General features: G+C 42.5%; 1 protein-coding gene across 4 annotated transcripts in view; it reads left to right on the top strand.

Annotated features, from left to right (window-relative positions):
- NFIA (nuclear factor I A) overlaps positions 1-20,651 on the top strand; it is a 672,686-nt gene that overhangs the window by 543,435 nt on the left and 108,600 nt on the right. For all 4 annotated transcript variants that reach the window (XM_074265783.1, XM_074265784.1, XM_074265782.1 and 1 more), the window contains exons 5-6: positions 6,767-6,884; positions 14,558-14,685. In XM_074265783.1, the coding sequence (XP_074121884.1) occupies positions 6,767-6,884; positions 14,558-14,685 (246 nt within the window). The remainder of the gene's footprint in view (positions 1-6,766; positions 6,885-14,557; positions 14,686-20,651) is intronic.

Genomic DNA, 20,651 nt, shown 5'->3' with positions numbered 1-20,651 from the left:
CAAGGAAGATATATGTGTGTGTGTGTGTATATGTGTTTGTATATATACATTCCCCCATGTGTGGATGGTCTGTGCACTCCACACTTTTTATTTTCTCTGGACGAGTGGTCCGTCGGTTCCCTCATTAAGTGACACCCTAGGAACGGGACACTGCCCTGCAGAAATGGCCATTTTAAAAAATTGTCCCATTTCTTCGCCGGCACTGATGTTGGCCACGGACCCATTGGACTTCAGCTTGAGAGCGGGAGGGAAAAAAGATTATAATAAAAAAGAGATTGCAAGCAAGGACCAAACCGTCGCTGTGACCTTGCTTTTTGTCTGCTGTTCCACAATTCAATGGCAGTCCACTTCAGCCCTGCTCTCGATCAATATCCTATTAAAGCTGCACAAAAAAAGTCTCCATAAACTTCGCGGTTAGCCATGTTTATAAATGGAACTCAGCATAATGAGATGGTCAATAGCAGACTGTACTAGTCAGTGCAAAATGAGCATCCCCCATTTTCTGTCGGGAGGTTTTCGGTGCAGAGAACAGAGGGGACAACATGGAGGAGCAGGCGGAGGCGGCTCCGAGGAACAATCGGCCTTCCTGCCAGTTCCACAAACTCCGGTTGGGATTTTTTCCCTTCCCCCCCCGCCGCCCGCCCCAATCTCAGAATCACCAAAGTTTATCTGCTTGACATAATTTTCCAAGCCCTTGTCCAATTCATCTCGCCTCAAATCCATATTTTCATAGTTTTAATCAACTCTCAAAGGAAAATAAAGATGGAATCATACATAGAGCCATATTCTCAGGAAGAAAAATATATCGCTTTGACTGGCCTAATGTAGTGGGTTTCCTGTACTATAATTCAATCAATTTCCAAAATAAATATTAAAATTGAGTTAGTGTAGAGGGATTTGGGGGGTTAATTTTTCTCGTATTTTTCTTTACATTTTGGAGGGGGAGTCTGGGACAGACTGGAAGAAGTCGAGATATCCGTCAGCTCCTATTGATCCCCAAAGTCACAGGGTGGGTGGCCAGTGTGGACATTGCCTTTCCTAAGCCCTCAGCCGCAGGGGAGAGCAAGAGCCCCACGGGGCTCCCTCTGCCTTTGGCCATTTATGCCCTCGGAGAAGGGACCAAGATGTGTCCCTGACACAGGCTGCGGGGGGGGGGGGGTCTAGACCACCCTGGGAGGTGAAATTGGAGCTCCCGCCAGAGGAGTCCCTTCACTTACACCGCCATCCATCAAGGGAGCTGTCAGCGGAGGGCACGTTCCCTCCCACTAAGCACTTTGCCCCCCCCCCCCCCCCGCTTCCCGGGGAGAGCCGCTGGCCAGGTGGCCCCATGACAGGGCCCACTCCAAGGTCAAGAGTCAGACTCTCTTCTCATTTCAGTTGCCGACTCTGCAGGATTCACCAATTATTGAACATCCTCATGCTCTGGGCTTGGAGCTGGGATGGCGAAGACCCCCCCATCTTGAGCATTTTGTGAGGAGGGGGCTCATCTGCTGCTATCCACAGGGCATCAGTGTGCTCGGAAGAGCTGCCGTAACAAGTGCAACCATGATGCAGAATGGAGCCTCCTCACTGGAGTGAAGATAACAAAAGATTGTTTAACAAAAGATAAAATAAAGATTGAAAAGTGAAGATAAATAAAATGAATCAAAAGATTAAACATGAAGATATATAAAATGAATTAAAAGAATAAATGAAGATAAATAAAAAATTTAAAAGGCAGATATGGCCTTTTCCCTTTCCCCTTCCTTAAATTACATGGAAATAAAAATACATTTTTCAGAATATATTTTGGATATTCTGATGCAAGGGTCCAAATAGTGAACCAGAGTCAGAAATTCAATGTTTATTTTGTCCAGCACTTATTATGCTCCACAGATATCCAAAGCACTGTGCTAGACTCTGGATATACAGACAAAAAGCAGTAGTAGCCGTCCTTAAAGAATATGTAGTCTGTTGGTGGGATTCACACACAGAAGTCAATCATTTAGGGGAGAGGAATCAAGAAATTCTTCATGGAGGAGGGGCTACCTGAGCTGAACTTTTAAAATAGCTAAGAATTCCAAGATAGGAGGAGTCAGCAAAGCCCTGAGGTGGAAATAATATGGATTCAAGGAAAAGCAAGTTGATGTTTTGGCTGGTGCACTGACTCTGTGATGAGCAGTGATGGTAAGCTTGGAAAAATAGCCCAGAGCCTTAATGCAGCGGGCTGTAATCAGCAGGCTGAGGAGCAGCAGGGAGCCAGTGGAGACTCTTGAGCATCAGAGTGACACTGTCAAACCTGTGAGATAGTGATTGGCAGCTCTATGGATAGGAAGGGACAGGCTTGAGACAGGGAGACCAATAAGGAGTTACAGTAATCAAGGGAAAAGTGCTCAAGTCCTCAACTAGGGTGGTGGCTGTGGGTCAGTGGAAACTTGTAGGAGAGAGGCTGTGAAAGTAGACATGGCACCTGATTGGATACCGATGGCTAATGCTTAACATGCTCTCAGTGAATTCTGGGTAAAAAGCTCACATGATAGAGTCCCTTTTCTGGTTTATATAGCATATAAATTAGAGAGAAAACAGTCTTTGGATCAAACCTTCGTAATCTGAGATCCATGAACTTTTATTTTAGAATTTTAGTCTTTGTATTTCCATGAAACTAATTTTGTTTTAATTCAGTGGGTTTTATTTTACATATTTAAAAATATAATTCTAAGGGATCCATAAGGCTTCACCAGAATTGCCAAGGGGTCCATTGTTTTTTAAAAAGGTTAAAAACTATTGAATTGTGGCATGAAGGTTAACTAACTCAGTCTCTGCACCATGAAGACCAACTGCACCAAGTCAACCCAATTCCTGGAGCACAAAGGCTAACTATACTAGGTTAAGCCAATTCTTAAGACTAAGAAGACTAATCGTACTGAGTTAACCTAATCTCTGCATTAGGTTAACCAAGCTCTGGAGCATGAAGGCTAACTATAACAAGTTAATCCAATTTCTTCACCATGAAAGCTAACTATCCTAGGTTAACCCAATCCCTGGACCATGAAGACTAATCATACCAAGTTAACCCAATCTCTGAACCAGGTTAACCCAATTTCTGCACCAAGTTAACCCAAGCTCTGGAGCATGAAGGCTAACATAACAAGTTAACCCAATCTCTTCACCATGAAAGCTAACTATCCCTAGGTTAACCCAATCCCTGGACCATGAAGACTAATTATACCAAGTTAACCCAATCTCTGCACCAGGTTAACCCAAGTTCTAGAGCATGAAGACTAAATATAACAAGTTAACCCAATCTCTTCACCGTGAAGGCTAACTTTCCCAGGTATCCCATACTCTGGAACACAAAAGGCAACTATACTAAGTTAACCCAATCTCTGGAGCATAAAGGCTAACTATATGAGGTTATCCTAATCGCTGGACCATGAAGACTAATCATACCAAGTTAACCCAATCTCTGTACCATGAAGACTAACCTACCAGGTTAACCCAATCTCTGAAGCATAAAGACTAATTCCACCAGGTTAAACTTAATCTCTGCACCATGAAGACTAACTGCTACCAGGTTAACCCAATCTCTGAGCTGGAAGCTAACCATACTGGGTTAACTCAGTCTCTGAAACATGAAATCTAACTATACATTACGCAAAATTTGAGTTTTCAAGGCTCACTGTGCCAGATTACCCAGTCTCAGAATCATGGTCACGATCTGTATCAAGCTAACCAACCTCTGGACCAGTATTGGGTCCAGAATTGAGCCAGGATGATTTTTTTACTTCAGCTCCAAGTTAGGAGCTTTATAACCTCTCCCTCCAGACCGTGAGCTTGTGGTCTCTTTTTCTGGGTCCTTCCAGCTCTTGCTCATCATGTAGTCAAGACCATCCATCTGAGAGGAGCTGGGATGCTGTCATCCCTCCCCAGTGCTCTTTGCTGCCTTTCTTTACGTGTTTCTCTTGGAACATATTACTTGGATTAAGAGGGTGGGGGGCTCTTTGAGGTCCAGGCCCACAGAGCAGATCAGGGCAGAGGAGGCAGGGGCGGCTTCCTGGACCAGAAGCTTTGGGCAAGAAGGATCCAGAAGGCTCTGGAGTAGCCAGCACCCACCAATATCAGCGTGATTGATTTCCATTCGAGGCTGGCTGACCCTGACAGCATGGTCATTTCTTCCCTCCAGAGCTGCTCCCACTACACCTCCAGGATCTGCAAGGAGTCTGGGTTATGGCAGCCCCGTCCCCAGGACCCTTCCCCAGTCTTTCACACAAATTCATCAGTTTTACAGTCTCATGGAGCGCTATCCGGAAGGAAGTACAGATTGATCAAATGAGTTAATTTGACTGTCCTGCCCTCCTTCCTCCAATCCCTCTCTTAGAGGAAGCACATTATGGGAAAGGGAAAGAACAGAAGAGTTGCATTTTCTTGCCCTAAATTGCCTCCTGACTTAATTTCTTTTCCCAGTGATTCTTGACTTGATCAGGTGTCCATAGCCCATGTGTCTTTCTGCTGGACTTGTGGGTAAAATGATGAATGGGTTTTGGGGCAGGCTCTCTCCTCTGGAGCAGCGTCACAGACTTACTTATGAAATCTCAGCTACAAACGTATTGGGCTTTTACCACAGGTTTCTGATTTGGGGTTTTTGTTCTTCCTATCTGTCCGGTCTCTCGGTGTGCATTTCTAAAGTCTTATTATTCCAAAAAGCAGCTAGAAGGCATCTCAGTGCAGAGTGCTGCTTCTGGAGTCAGGAAGTTCTGAGTTCAAATGGTGTAACTTTACCTCTGTTTGCCTCAGTTTCCAATAGTAGCACCTAGCTCCCAGAGTTGTTCTGAAGATCAAATGAGATAATAATCATAAATATAAATAGTTGTTTATATATAAGTTATTTATATAAATATAAAACATTTATAAATAATTATTGGAGCTTAGTACAGTGTCTTATATATAATAAGTACTTGATAATTACTAATTATCATTATTATTATTAGTGTCATTGGATCCTGGAAGCCCTCTCTTTCCACTACCACCCCTAGCAGAAAACTCTTCTTGGCTCACCCACCTCCCCTCTCCAATTGTTTTGACAAAATTTCAAGTAAAGGCAACATGAAGTAGTCCTAAAATTGGGAAAATAGGCTCAAATTCTGTCTCTAATTTGTATCAGTGTAAACATGGGCAAGTCACTTTATTAGCTCCTCTGGAGAATGGGATGATAAAATTGGACGAATTATTCCCAGTTCTTTTGGAAATAGTAAGAGGCTTTGTAAGTTGTAAGAAAAAAAATTGTAGATTGGTTAATTAACTAATTGGTTCATTGGTTTAGTGTTAGGGAGTAAGTTCAGAGTTGAGATGTGCCTTCAGGTGCTGAAGCTCCAATATCTACTTTTCTTTCTTTTATGATTCAATCTGGCTAGTGGTTATTGAACTTCAGCTGTTGGCTCAGCTCTCTACCAAGTGCTTTGGTAATAAACAAGAGGTCCCTGCTCTCAGGCTGGAAACATACTGGTCCTGGAGGCAAGAGCCCTCACTCTGAATCCAGGCTTCCTTTGGGGCAGGGGACACATTCTCATCTCCCCAAAATGGAGATAATAATTTATACAAGCTATTCCAAGATTTATAGATCATAGAGCTCTTCATTTTATAACTTAGGAAGGTGAGGTCCAGATTTGCTGTGAGGAAAACATTTTGGAAACCTCAAAGTGCCATAGAAAAGATGATTGCTTCTTAATTGCTATAATACCAATTTATATTCCTGGTATTTATCTGTCTTAGTTATATTAGCCATTGGCAGGAATGGGGTGGTTATTATTCCCTTGTTCCAAACTCTTCATGACCCCATTTGGGAGTTTTCTTGGAGTGGTTTGCCATTTCCTTCTCCAGCTTATTTTACAAATGAGGAAACTGAGGCAAACAGAATGAAGTGACTTGCCCAGGGTCTCATGGATAGGAAGTATCTGTGGCCAGATTTGAACTCAGCTCTTTTTGACTCTAGGCCCAGCATTCTACCCACTGTGCTACCTAACTGCCCTGATCCATACATGTATGTGCATTTCACACACCCATGCTCATAGGTACATGTGTGATACATATGTGTTTCCCCATACCTGGAGGGCCCTTCCCCATAAAACTCTGAGTTTCCAGCTCAGGTAGCACGTTCTACAAAAGACCTTCCCCAGTCTCGATTGCTCTCTTCCTTGCAAAAAGGAACCTTAACAGAACAGAACAGCTTTCTGTATGTCTTTTTCATAGACTTTGTAGTCACTTTTCTCAGCCTCTCCCTCCTTGTTCTGCTTGCTCCATCTGTCAGCACCCTGTTCCCCAGTTATCGGTCACTTGCTTTCCATCTCCTCAGCCAAGTCTGTGTTGACATGTTTAGGGGGAAGCTCCTCGAGGGCAGGGACAGTTCTGTTTTTGTCTCTGTGTGTGGCACATGTGACACTGGTGGGTTGGAGAGGCTTCCCAGATTGAATCAAGTCCAGAAGTTCATAAGCAGCTGGGAACAATATGGGAGACGTGTTAGGGTCGTTCCAGGACAGTTGCAGACCCAGGATGGCTTTCTGAAAGTCGTAGGAATGCTGGGAATGATAGTTAGAACTGAAAGGAGAGATGGAAAGTCTGTGAGTAAAAAGAAAGGCTGGTTCCCTGAAGAAAGTCCTTTTTTAGCATCCTTCCACATCTCAAACACATGGACGATTAGTTCAGTTATGGTACCCAAGGGCTCATGCTAAATTAGTCCGTCACTGTTGATCGTTCTTCCCAGGGTCTAATGGTTTTCTCTTTGTTCTTCCAGCACCGATAGCCGCAGGAACTGGCCCCAATTTCTCTCTCTCCGATTTGGAAAGCTCTTCCTACTATAGCATGAGCCCGGGAGCCATGAGGAGGTCTTTACCCAGTACATCCTCGACCAGGTACGCGGATTGGGGGCTTGTGTGTGGCTGCTCTTGCTTGTGATGTTGGGCCAGGCTTGGGATTTCTTGGCACCGAGGACTCCCGGTGTGGAAGCTCCCTGCCGCTGCTCAGTCAATCGCCTGCATGTTCTGGCCTGAGAGCCTGTGAGAGGTGAAGTGCCTGTGGAGACTCATCCGCCCAGTAAGCGTCAGGGGCTGGACTCGCCTCCAGCCCTCCCTGACTCCAGACTGGTCCATTCCACCATGCTGCCTTCCATCGTCATCATCACGACATTTTTATTATTGCATCATGTTTGCTTGCATGTGAGCTACTTCCTGTGGCGATGAGGAGTTTAGGGAGTTTTGTTTTGTGTATAAACAGCTTAATTTCTCACCCACACCAGTGGCTCTGTGACTTCCCTGTTGTGGGCAATCTCTCCAACAGTGCAGATCACAGCCCATTCCTGCCTGCCCGTTCTGTGCCCCTCTTGTTCGAGAACCACTTTTATTTTAACTCAATGTTTCTTGAGTGCCTACTGTGTGCTCAGGACTGAAGGTGGGGGGGAATCGCAGGAAATGTGAGCCGTTATCCACCACCCCAAAGGAAGAGAGCCACAGTAATCACTGAAGCCTTTGGTGTCGTGCTCTGGGGTTTGGGAATGCTTGACAGACCCAATCTCATTCTAGCCTCACAACAGCCCTGTGAGGTGGGTGCTATGGGAACCATCCTCCCCGTTTGGTGACTGAGGAAATGGAGGCGTAGGGAGCCCCAAAACCTGCCTGGAGGCACCCGGATAATGTCAGGCGAGGACTGAGAAAGGGCAAAGTCAAGGGCTCCAGGTAGAAATGCTGCAGGAGCAAAAGGATGAGGAGGGGTCTCCCTTGGGCCTGGAGGCTCTATCTGGACCCAGAGGAGAGGTAAAGTTTAAAGAGAAGATGGCTTGGGAGATACTTCCAACCAGGAAAACAGCTGGAACCAAAGCAAGAAAGTAGAAGCGAGCAGAGAAGGATTAAATAGAATAAGTGTCTTGGAAATTGAGAGAAATAGCTTAGCAACAAGGGGTCAAATAGTGAATCACAGCATCTAGGCCTTAATTAAAGAAATAATAATGCAAATCACTATGTTAGTGAGGATCACCAGGACACAATTAAACTGAAATGGTTTGCAAAGAAAGATGGCCTTTAGCATGGATCTTGTAGAATCATGGCGAGATGGGGATCCAGAATTCTGTGCAAGGGCTTCATCTGTTCCAGCTAGAACTGAAAAGCTGAAAGCCTTCCAGGATAAGCCCAATGGTGGACTGCTTTGTCTATCTGTGCTAGACCGAGGTTGATCACCAGATTGATTTCTGGGTGATACTTTTCTTCAGCCATGGTCATCCAGTAAAAGGAAAGAGAGTAGACAGAAGGTAGAATGGAAAACCCAACCCAAAACACTGAAAAAGCAGACAAGAGAGAGAGAGAATAAAAATGAGAGATTTCTGCATCAGGTGAATCTGAAAAGGCAAGAGTTACAATCATTCTGTCAAACAAAACAAAAATAAAATTTCACGCTATCAGTTGGAGATAAGAAAACTACATATGTTTAAAGGAGGATTGACAGTGAACCAATTTTATTTCTAAATGTATACTCACTAAGTGTCATAACATCTAAATTCGTAAAGGAAAAAGTTAATTGAATTGCAAAAAAAAGATATAGATGGTAAGAAATTAATAGTGAGAGGATTAATTTTCCTTCTTGAGATCTGGACAGATCTATCAGATAGATAAACAAAAGGGAACTAAAACAGAACTGTTGGAGGATTTGGACCCCAAAGACCTATAGTGTCTTTTGAAGGGTAATATTAAATGATATACATATTTCTCAACAATATGTGGTACTTTTATAAAAATAGACAATGTGTGAATCCATGAATTTTGAATATAAAACATGAAATATTAAAATGTCTTCCATGAAAAATAATGTAATAAAAGTAGCAATTCATATAATGAATACAAATAAAGTATTTTAGTCCCACATGGAAATGTAACAAAAACATTTAAAATAACAAATGGAGTAAAGAATAAAACATTGAAACAATTGATAACTGTAATAATGAGACAAAAAAATTAAAACTTCTGGAATGCATGTAAAACAATATTGAGAGGAAAAATTATAATCCTTGTAACATACATTAACAAAATAGAAAATAGGGAACTAATCAACAGAATATGCAATTATAACATTAAAAGCAAGCAAAAACCTCTCAAGTCCCACATAGAAGAAATCTTGAAAAAAAGAGGTGAAATAAATAAATTGAAAACAAAAAAGACTTTGGGAAAGATTAACAAACCCAATAAGCTTCTAGCCAATCTCAGTAAAAAGGAGATGGAGTAAAATTAAATTAGAATAATTTTTATATGAACATGATCAAATCACAATAGAGAAATAAAAGGAACTATCAGAACTTGCTACACATAGTTATATGCTAGAAAAAAAGGATTTAAAAAAAATAAAATATCATCTACAAAAATATCCACGTAAGTAGGCTAGCAAATAGAAAATTTAATTCAAATAAAAACATAGTAAATTAACTAGCTATGTAGGATTTACAAAATAGGGGAGGGGTAGGTAGGTAGTTAGAAGTGAACGTCGTCCAGATAGATTTACGGGAGAATTCTATCAAACTTTTAAAGAGCAATAAAGAAAAAAAATACTACACAAACTATTTTCAAATATGGAGCAATGCAATATGTTACCAAACTTGCTTTGTAAAGACCAGGGAAGGTTAAAAGAGAGAGAGAGAATATTAATTCAGAGATCTACCAAATTGTAGAGTTTGTACTAGTTTGCCATGGGATAAGAAGAGCCACCACTGCTAAAATCAGAATTCCTAGGAGTATTGAGGCCAGTATGTTGTCTTCAGGTAGTCTACATCAGAGAAAGAGAAATGAGGGAGAATAAACAAAAGAAATATCTGAGATTCAGTCCTCTTGGAAATGGGGAAATTCTAAGGAGAACCCCTTCCATTCCCTCCACTGTGGGTCATTCCTAGATCTAAGACTGGAAGGGACCTTAGAGGCCATTTAGTCCAACCTGTTAAATTGACTGATGAGGAAGCTCAAAAAAGTAACATAACTTGCTGATGGTCACACAAGTTGAAGCATCAGAGGTCTAATTTGAATCTAATTCTTCTGATTACATAAAAGTGGATCATTTCTGCATAAACAAAACCAATGCAGCTAAAATTAAAAAGAAAAGAGTTGGGTGGGAGTCAGGATTTTTGCAGGAAAATAAGTCAAAATCCTTGATAGAGCTCTCATTCCAAGCTATATTGATTGTTTGAGGCACAGAGAGAGATTCAATTTCTTGCCTGAGGTCAGATAGCAAGTCAGCTCAGGGGAAGGTCTTCCCCATCCAAGCCAGGCACTCTATCCATTCTAAGCAACTCTATCTCTAGAATAAACTAACAATAATATTATTTCTTAAATAAACTTGAGCATTGGCTGTGACAACATGTGGAGGAGGTGACGACGCGGAAAGAAATTTGACATCCGTGTGTTTCAGTTCAACAAGCATTTATTAAATATCTGCTCTTTTGGCAGCCGAGATAACAAAACAACAAAAGGTCTCCCAGTTCCTGCCTTTAAATGGGTTTTCCTATAAAACCATATATAAGTGGTTATATTTATGTAAACCCTATAAAATCAGGGCTGAGGTTTCCTCCTTCCAAGTTGAGGGACTCAAGTTTTCCATTCTAAACGGCCCGATTTGGGGGGAATAGCGACTCACAGGACTGTTTCCTGCACACGAGGTGAATCCTGTTCCTTCCCTTGTCTTTGCATACCTTTTGCCATCCACGAGCCCATATTTTCTTTATTTTGCCTAATTGATATCCGGGGCCAATATCGGAAGTGAAATTGACAGCCAAGCCTCCCCTCCATTCTGCTACCCTTATAGATTTCCATCTTACTGGAGAAGGGAAGAGGGAAGGTTAAGCGTGATGACTTCTGCCTCCCCAGCTGATGCTTCTTCGCATTCTCAGCTATTGAAAATGCCAGTTATCCAGAACAGACAAACTGCCCGAAAGCACAGGTCAAATTCAATGTTTTGGGGGGCTGGGGGGCGGATCTGTGGTATTTTTGTTTTCCCCTCTTGCCATGGCGCGATGGTGAATGTGTTCATTTAGCTGCAAGGTGGAGAACGGCGAGCACTCGCCATTGGGAGGGAAGGTCTCTGGCCCAGACTGCAGATGCGGACCCGTGGCTCAGAGTCGGCATGCCGCTTGTTCTGTCTCATACGGGGCGCTCCCATCCAGGGGACCGGGTCCCGGCTCTTGGCACCTCAGGCTTCGCCTTCAGGAACAGAAAGGCGGGTTATTAATGTCCCCCAGAAGCCCGACGGCTGTCTGTGTGCTCTTCTGCAAACAGCAAACCCTGATGGGGAGCTAATTATAAACAGCCGCCTTAGTTAATAACTCAGTAATATGTTTGTTCTTCTCTCATTAGCCTCTTCCTAGCTGGGCTCCAGAAAAAAAAAAAAAAGAGTCTTTAAAACACATAAAGTCAGCAGAAGTATCAGTGTCTAGGAAAGCTGAACTTTACAGAGAGATAGTCATCCATCCGGCGCTTGTACATGTGGCTAACGCATATTCGGACAGATTGCCGCGAAAGCGAGGGAAATCACGAAATACCACTCCTGTCCCGCAGTTGGCTATACACTTTCTGAGGACAGGAATGGAAATTGTTGTCGCCTTTGTCTCCCAAGCCCCAAACAAAAGCCCTTACGCAGAGTGATACAGAAAGAAGACAGCAGGGAAAAGTTTGTGAAATCTGTACCCAGAAGATCTGGGTTCAAATTCTGTCTCTCTTACTATCTGTGTGACCTTGCACAGGTCACTTAAATTCTCCAGATCTCTATTTCCTCAACTATAAGTAAATGGCCTTGGATTAGATGGCCTTTCTCTTAATCTCAAAATCTTTGAGAATATAGATACATGCACAAGTGCATATGTGTGTACATGTATGTAGACATGTATATGCATACATATATATATATACATAGATATTTTTAATAGGTAATACTTTGAATGTCGGATTTGAAATCAGGAAGACAGGTTCCAAGCCCTCCCAGATTAGTAAGGCTGGACAAATCCCTACAATCTATTTCTATGTCTGTAAAAAAAAAAGCTCACTGTTCCTTTAATGCCATTTCTTTAGTGTACCATGCTCAAATGTCTGGAAAGCCCTTTGCAAACCCTCCAAGTACTATTTAAAGGTCTATAGCCCCAAGAGCCGTAGCTGGGGATCTGTTGCATTTAATTGCCCTCAGATTTTACAACGCAGTTTGAGAAAAAAGCACTTTCTTGATGTCTATCCACATGAACAAACACTCATATGGGACCTGGTGTGTGCCAGGCACTGTGATGGGTAGTGGGGATACAAAGATAAAAATGAAAATATTGCCTTGCAAATAACCTGCCTTCTTTTGAGGGAATTGCCATGTAAATGCAATGTTCATGGAGCTCTTGCTGGGCCAGGCTCCACGCTAAGCCCTCAGCTGCCCCCATCTCCAGAGGCCCAGTGGATAATGGAGAGATGACATCAAACTGCTTTATGAGAGCAGATTATGCACGATAAATTGGAGCCGGCTCCGAGGGAAGGGGCCAGCACTGAGCGGGATTGAGAAGGGCTTCCCGTAATGGGAGGAATTCTGTCCGAGACTTTAGGGAATCCGGGAAGTGGAGATGAGCAGAGGGGCCAGTCAGGAGATGGGTGAAGATCACATGTGGTGAAGATCATCACCTGGATTTTAGACCATGTCTGAGGCTCTAAGATTAGGAAAGGCGTCCTCTCCGGGGTAGCCTTTGGTTTGAACTTGGGGGCAATCCTAAGAGGCAGCAATGAGGAAGGAGTGTATTCCAGGCTTGTGGAACAGCCTAGGCAAATGTGCAGGGGTGGGAGATGGACTATAGGGAATTGGGGCTGAAAAGGGGAAGTCACGTGGAACCAGTCTGGAAAGGTAGCCTGGAACCTAACGTAAATGTCACCAGACCTGGACTTAAAGCCTTGTCCAAGCAGCAAATTTTCCCAGAGCTCACAATCCCCTGACATTGTCTTCAAGAACTCCCAGTCTCCTTCAGCCCAAGCCCTTTGATGTTTATGCTTTGGATAATATACCGTGGAGCCATTTCTCTAAAGATGGCGGCTCTACTCCTTGCCATTATTTTAATGAGTATTTTCATTTTAGTCATTCAAGGCCTCGGCTAGGCCCTTCAAGGGGGCCTAGGTCATATTGCCTCCCACTGAAAATTCAGGGAAAAGCCAGTCCTGATCAGCGTGGGTCCTGATTGAGTACTGGCCGAGGAGACTCGGATTGTGATGTCGGTGACTAAGGCAGAGCCATGTCCTCTTGTCAGCATCTCCAGGCTGGCCAGCTCCTTGCCCTAATGTAGGAAACAGCCCTGTTTCTATCAGTAAAGTGAATCCCTGAGATTTATAGGGACTAAGAATCCTCCGTCTGACTAAATCTTCCCTCAGGGATGATTCCCAACATGGAAATGTCCCTGCCCTTCTCTTCCCCTTCAGATTCCATATAGGAAGGAGGAGGGGAAGAAAATAAGCAATTATTAAGTGCCTACTGCATGCCAGGGACTATGCTAAGGGCTTTTCAAATATACTTTAGGGCTCGGTTAGACAGCTTGCTGATTCACAATACATGTAATATTATGTATTATTGATGGTATCATGTTATGTCCTTACTAATCTGTTAGGGCAGGAATCCATGTTTATCTAAACTTTGTATTTCTTCCACCGTCTCTGAATATAGCTGGCATTTAATAAGTAATTGTTATTTGGTTCTTATCTCTTACGACTCACCATGAAGGCAGAGCCTTTCATTTTTGTCTTTATATTCCTGTCATCTAGAATAGGATCTTCCAAATGGTACATGTTTAATAAATGCTTGTTGGTTGTTGATTGGTTGATCATATTTATAGAAACTTCTTAGTCTGGCATTTAAAGCCCACAAGAGTCTGGTTCCAATCTATCTTTATTGGCAGATTTCACATTCTTCCCCCTCATGCTTTTTCCATTTCTGTCATGCTAGCCTGCTTGCTACATTCCCTTCACGCACTCCACAGTTTAGTCAAAAAAGCATTTTTGATGTTTTTCACACATGACACCTCATCTCCCACCTCCACACCTTTGCATGCAGTGGTCCCCAGACCCTTTTCACCATTAGTTAGAAACTGTAGTTTCCTTCAAGGCTCTGGAGAACTGCCTGTTTTTAGTTCTCTTTCCACCCAAAATTACTTTGTATTTATTTATCTGAGTACTTGTTATCGGTCCCCTTTCCCCCAATACAAGCTTCTTGAGGGCAGGGATTTTTTTCCTCATCTCCTCCTCTTCTTAGAATACTACACAGTAGGTATTTAATTAATGCATATTGGATGCTTTTCTTTTCTCCTCATGGACACTCCTGAGGTCCAGGGCCATCTCCCACTCCCTCTAGCAGCCCTCTTTCATTAGAGAAGGATTATGTCAAGGCAATGCTTACCCCTAGTGCCTTGCAGAGCTCTCTACCCTTAATAGGAATTTTGAAAATGTTGGATGAATGACTGACTGAACGAATCAGGAATTACTCCCTCCCGCCCCTCCTTTTTAATTTAAAGCAATTGCTTTACATTCTAACGTGTCTCCCTTCACTCTTCCAGCTCGACAAAGCGCCTCAAATCTGTGGAGGACGAAATGGACAGTCCTGGGGAAGAGCCCTTCTACACTAGCCAAGGACGCTCCCCGGGCAGCGGCAGCCAGTCCAGCGGATGGCATGAAGTCGAGCCAGGTAAAGGCGGCCAGTGGCCGCTGCGGACATGAGCATGGGCCATGTTTGGGAGGGGGAGCAAGTGGCAGGAAGACGGCAGCGCGGGCCCTTCCCGTTTATTTATTTTATCCATTCATTCATTATTTATCGGGGTTCTGTTGGGGAAAGCCAAGGGACTGTGCTTGGCGAGCAGACTTCCCCTTTAAAAACACGGCAACCCAGTGGTGGGGCATTCAAGGCTTTATCTGCCTTCACCTACCTGACCTCACCACCCAGTGTCCTACTAGATCCTTAGGGTGTAACCGGTGTAGTTTCTGGATGGTCTGTTATGAATCCCAGTTAAAGAGTGATCTGATTTTTCACTGGAAGTTGGAAATAAGAATGAGGAAGCCATAGCTTGGATTCTTGGGAAAATAATTTCCCCTTCCCTCCACTTTTAATTATTAAAATTGGACACTGATCTTTGAAACCTTGGGCCAGTTGTTGGTAAAATTACGGTCTCGTATACATCTTGGGTCTGAATCTGCGGATTTACTGTAGTTTTGGATGCTTACCCTCCCACCCCCAGCAAGGTTGATTGATCATTGCCCTGACATTTTAGGAGTAGTGTTGTATGGGGCCCTGAAGTTTAAGGAGCACGCTCAAGATCACCCTTTGATAGAGAGCAAGGTGGGATCGGAATCCGGGTCTCAGGGCCGTTAAACCAGATTTCTCTCGACTACGCTGTACAAATACCTCCACCATGCTGTGATTTAATTCAGTTCAATTCCTCATGCATTTATGAAGTGCCTGTAAAGTATCGGCTTCTATTCTATGGAGTCTACACCAAGTCTCAGTTGATTTTTCAAGGAACAGCCTACTTATGGAGAGGCTCATGGTTGGTAGGATGGCTACTCAGTAATGAACTCTGCATCCAGGAGAGTGAATAAAACAAGAACAACACCGGATTATTCCCCCCTTCCTGGGGCCCCCCTTTTACTTCTACAGACAAGGGGACAGGAGGGCCGCCAGTGGTACTAAGAAATCCAAGCTTTTTAGACCCCCTACAATCCTTAACTCAGCTGGTGATTGGCCAGACGGGAGACCTCATCCAATATATATATATATATATATATATATATATATATATATATATATATATATATATATATATATATATATATATATATATATATATATATATATATATATCCTTATAGCCTTATTCCTTTCTATTCATTTCTATGGCATTTGCAAACGTGATTAACTATAGCTAAGGGAGAGGAGTTTAATTCCCCTCCAGCCCCCGACTCTCCCCCCTTTACCACACCAGTCCAGAATGGCCACTCATCCTGCGAGTTAGCGTTGGGCCCAGGTCTCTAGCCACAACCCATTTAGTTTTAGCTGGGATCCATGGGCTTGGAAATCTGAGCAGAACTTGCAGAATAGTTCCAATGCTTTTTTCCTTCAGACTGCCAAAGACACTGACTGTCTTCCCTAGGACCTTTGCTAAGTGCTAATGAAATTTGTATAGACTGCTGAAAAATTGTCCTAGGCCAAAGATCACTTTGGATCTCTTTGATGAGTCTATGGATGATTGTGTGTACTCATCCTTTCAGTGAAATAAAGCCAGGGATTTGCCCTTTCTTAGGCTATCTCTCTGCTCATCTGTGTCTCTGTCTCTGTGCTTGACTGTCTCTCTCCTCATCTGTCTCTGTGCCTTCAGCTTCTTGGGGAAAGCAGGAATCAGAGATCTGGGAGGGGTGCAGTGGAAACGGGATGCACTTGGCATCAGAAAAACCTGAATTCAAATCTAGCAGGTTGCTTCATCTCTCTGTACTTCAGTTTCCTCATCTGTAAAATGGGGATAATTATAGCATCTACCTCCCAGATTGTTGTGAGGATCAAGTGACATAACTTGTGTAAAGTTCTTTGTAGATCCTAAACCACCATATAAATAAATGCTAACAGTTATGATTATTCTTAGCTATTATTTATGACAATAATAGTGAGGATGAAGATGAACCTTTTTGAGGGCTGACCAAATAATCAGTCACTTAGCCCTGATTAAGTTCCTGATTCAAATCTAGCCTTAGACACTACCGGGCAAGTCACTTAACTCATTTTGCCTCAGTTTCCTCATCTGTAAAATGAACTGGAATAAAAAAAGAGACAAATCTACCCTGGTGTATTTGCCAAGGGAGACAACACGGATATGTGTTAGTCAGCAGAAGTCGTGTGCTGTCTGAGGGTCAGGTCATTGTGGAGGGCAGGCAGTAGCCATTGAGGGAGGCTTGCAGAATCTGTGGACTCCCAAGCAGACGTCTGAAATATTTAGCAGCATCAAAAGTCAGAGCAGAAAAGGACATCACAGATCCTTTGGGCCAAGTCTCCCATTTGATCTATGCAGAAAGAGACCTCTTGGTCAAGTCAATGACTTGCCTGCAATCTTACAGCTGGTTTGTAGCACAGCTGCACCTCTGGAACTCAGGCCCTTTCCACTGGGGTCCACGACCTCTGTGTTATTATGAAGCTTTCTGGTTGGCAGAAGGTGAATTCTTTTTAAGGAGTCTGGTCTTTGAGCTCAATTATATTCAGGTCAAAATAAGACAAGACCTTTTGAATGGACAGGTATTCATTCATAAGAGCCTCCTGTGGTATGAGCTAGGTCCTGTGCCAGGCACTGAGGGTGTAATTACCAAACTGAAACAGGCCCAACACCTTCAAGAGCTCGTGTTCTGTGGTGAAGAAACAGCGTTTACAGGTGTCATCAATAAGCAGTGATTAGTACCTGCTATGGACACCAACAAAAAGGAGACCGGGACTGCCCTCAAGAGGCTTAAGTTCCATAAAGATAAATAGGTGCAAAATACATCAATTACATGCAAGTCACATAATGCCATTGTATCAAATACTTGCAAAATACATGAATTACATGTAAGTCACACAATACAATTGTATCAAATACATGCAAAATACATGAATTACATGCAAGTCACATCATTCCATTGTATCAAATACTTGCAAAATACATGAATTACATGTAAGTCACATAATGCAATTGTATCAAATACTTGCAAAATACGTGAATTACATGTAAGTCACATAATGCAATTGTATCAAATACTTGCAAAATACATGAATTACATGCAAATCTCATAATGCAATTATATAAAATACTTGCAAAATACATGAATTACATGCAAGTCACATAATGTCATTATATCAAATACTTGAAAAATACTTAAGTTTCATGCAAGTCTTGCAAAATATATAAATTAAATGCAAGTTGCATAATGCCATTATATCAAATATAGGCAAAATACATGAATTACATGCAAGTCACCTAATGCAAATACTTGCAAAATACATGAGTTACATGCAAGTCACATAATGCCATTATATCAAATACTTGCAAAATATATAAATTGCATGCAAGTTACATAATGCAATTATGTAAAATACATAAATCACACAAAATACATGTAAAATACATAGGTTACATGCAAGTTACATAATGCAATTATATAAAATACATGCATATATTACATAAAATACACAACCTAAAGAACAAAGGATTTCTGGTGGTGAGACTATTAACTGATTTTGCATTGTAACACCATCCACTTTATAAAAGTGGGTTTTAAAGCTGCTTCCTTAGAATTCTTTGGACTCTACAAACAAAAACCTACCTCCCTGTGTGTATATCAGATGTCCCTTCTGCTCCAGGAGAGGAAATCCTCTGTATGAGGAGGAGCTTGGACTCAGTGGTCCCTCGGCCCTATGGGCCCAGTCCCTACCCTTTCAATCTAATCTTTTCATTTTAATTTCAGTTATGGAAATCAGCACTGGGGAGGAGGAGGAGAAATTTCCATCGGACCATATTCCGAATGGAAAGTCATAATTGAAACAGTGCCTGAGGGGCCTTTAAAGCCCAACCCAAAGATGTCGCACATGTTAATGGTGAATTTGGTATCATTAACTTCTACCAGCTCTTTGAGATGGGTAATTTATGCTGCCAGATGGTCCAGCCAGGGCATTTTCCATCAGGCCCCATCCCCACTTTGGCACCAGGAACACCTTTCTCTTGTTCCTCCTCTTCTCTGAGTCTGTTCCCAGGAGGACGGTTAATTGAGTAGGAGGCTTTTAGCAGTTCACTCATGTAAATTGCCTCTAGAAATATGTCTTGAGAAGGGAGGGTCTATCTAAGAGCAGTATCAGCAATTTTTTTTAAGTTTCCTTAGGTTGGGGTCATTTTCACAAGGAAGAACTGAGGTCTCCCTGGCATCTCGACCCAACCGGACAGATCCTGTATCCTCCCACTTTTCTGAATGCTCCCTTCTGTTTACCTGAGCCCATGAGATTATGGGGGAGCTCTCCAGACCAAAGACAGGAGGAAGGCTGCCAGAAGAGACAAATTTCCTGGAGCAACCGGAAGGCTTTGAAAGTAAAGCAAACCAGACATGCTGTAAATTACTTCTGCTCCCCCCATACCTATGGTGGTATCCTTCTTCCTATTACTTTATCTCAGCACTTTTAGTGCATAACTCTTCCAAACAGGGAAGAAAGGCAGAAAAGATTAAAAATGTGGAGTTCAAGAAAAAATCCAGACAGCCCTCCAACTGGCCGTGGCCACTTTGCTAATAAACAGAGCCTTTGTTCATCCCCGCTGAGTTACGTTTTCCAGTTATCTTAAAAACCAAGGTTGCCAGTTGAGTTTTATAGCTTCAGAACTCATTATAATGAAATGATTTCTGCAGAGCTCTATGGGGCAAGATCGCCTCCTGCACTCACAGTCAACCCCGGGATGATCTGCGCTAATTGGGGATTAGGGGGGTGGAGTGGAGCCGTGGAGAATCCCAATAAGCAGATTCCATTCCAAACCCATTTTCTTTGGCTTCGCCATGCATTTCTGCAGTTGGTTATGGTGGATGTTCTGGTCATTTCTTCTCCAAAAAATAAAAAATGCAGGCCATCTCAGGATGGGGCCTGGGGAAACTTTTTTTCCCTCTCCCACTGTCTGCCTGTTTTTGACCTCCTATCTTTAGTGCAGTCCATGCTGTAAACAGATCCTTCTTTAAAACCAGGTTAAGCATGATCTGCTTCCTCTAAAACTTCTTGAATAACATTGAGGTAGGAATTTGTGTTTCATATAGAAAGTTATAGCAACAGAGTATAAGATTAGGTGCGATGCAGTTCGATAAATATATGTGGTATATCCAAGCCAGCTGGCTTATTATACTTCCTGTTGTGTCCATATCATGGACTCTATAATGCTGTTAGTAAAGAGAAGTGATTTTCTAGCTCAAAAGCATGGTCTGCAGCAGATCACATGCACGGATGAGCCACAGCTTCTTTGAACCTCAGTTAATTCATCTGTAAAATAGGAGTATTGATTCTAGTCCTGCCTGCCTCCTCATTGTTCCAGTACAGGATGATAAGATCCTAGAGTTTTGAATTGAAAGGGACCTTGGAAGTCTTTTAGTCAATTCCCTCATTCTACAGAGAAAGAAACTGAGGGCCCCAGAAAGTTTTTTTAATTTTCCTAAAGTCACAAAGGCAGTCAAAATAAAGGTTGGATTTTAATCCAGATGCCTGGACTCAGGAACCAGTTAGTTCTGGATAATTGCCTTCAGCAGTATTGTTAGAATGATGGCTCTTTTCAGGAAAAAAAAAGTTAGGGCCATCAGAAGTTCTTCATAGTTCCCTAATGGAAACATTGATCGGAATCATGATTTATGATTTGATAGAATTAGTGTGTTCCTCAAAAGTTGCTTCTAGGTGCTGCTTTGAGAGATTTAGCTATTGATGAGCCCTCTGGATGCCCCCATTTGGGGATGACCTAACGGATTGCTCCAAGTCCTACAACAATGCAGGGGGCTGTCAGTGAGATCCAGTTACTCAAAGGGTAATCCATACAGAAAAAACTAAATGGACAGATAGATAAATGAATAAATCACGTATGTATATGTATATACGTGTATATATATAGATATGTATCTTTCAAT

Source organism: Sminthopsis crassicaudata, chromosome 4 (assembly GCF_048593235.1).
Source record: "Sminthopsis crassicaudata isolate SCR6 chromosome 4, ASM4859323v1, whole genome shotgun sequence".
Taxonomy (NCBI): Eukaryota; Metazoa; Chordata; class Mammalia; order Dasyuromorphia; family Dasyuridae; genus Sminthopsis; species Sminthopsis crassicaudata.
This window is presented reverse-complemented; position numbering and strand designations above follow the sequence as displayed.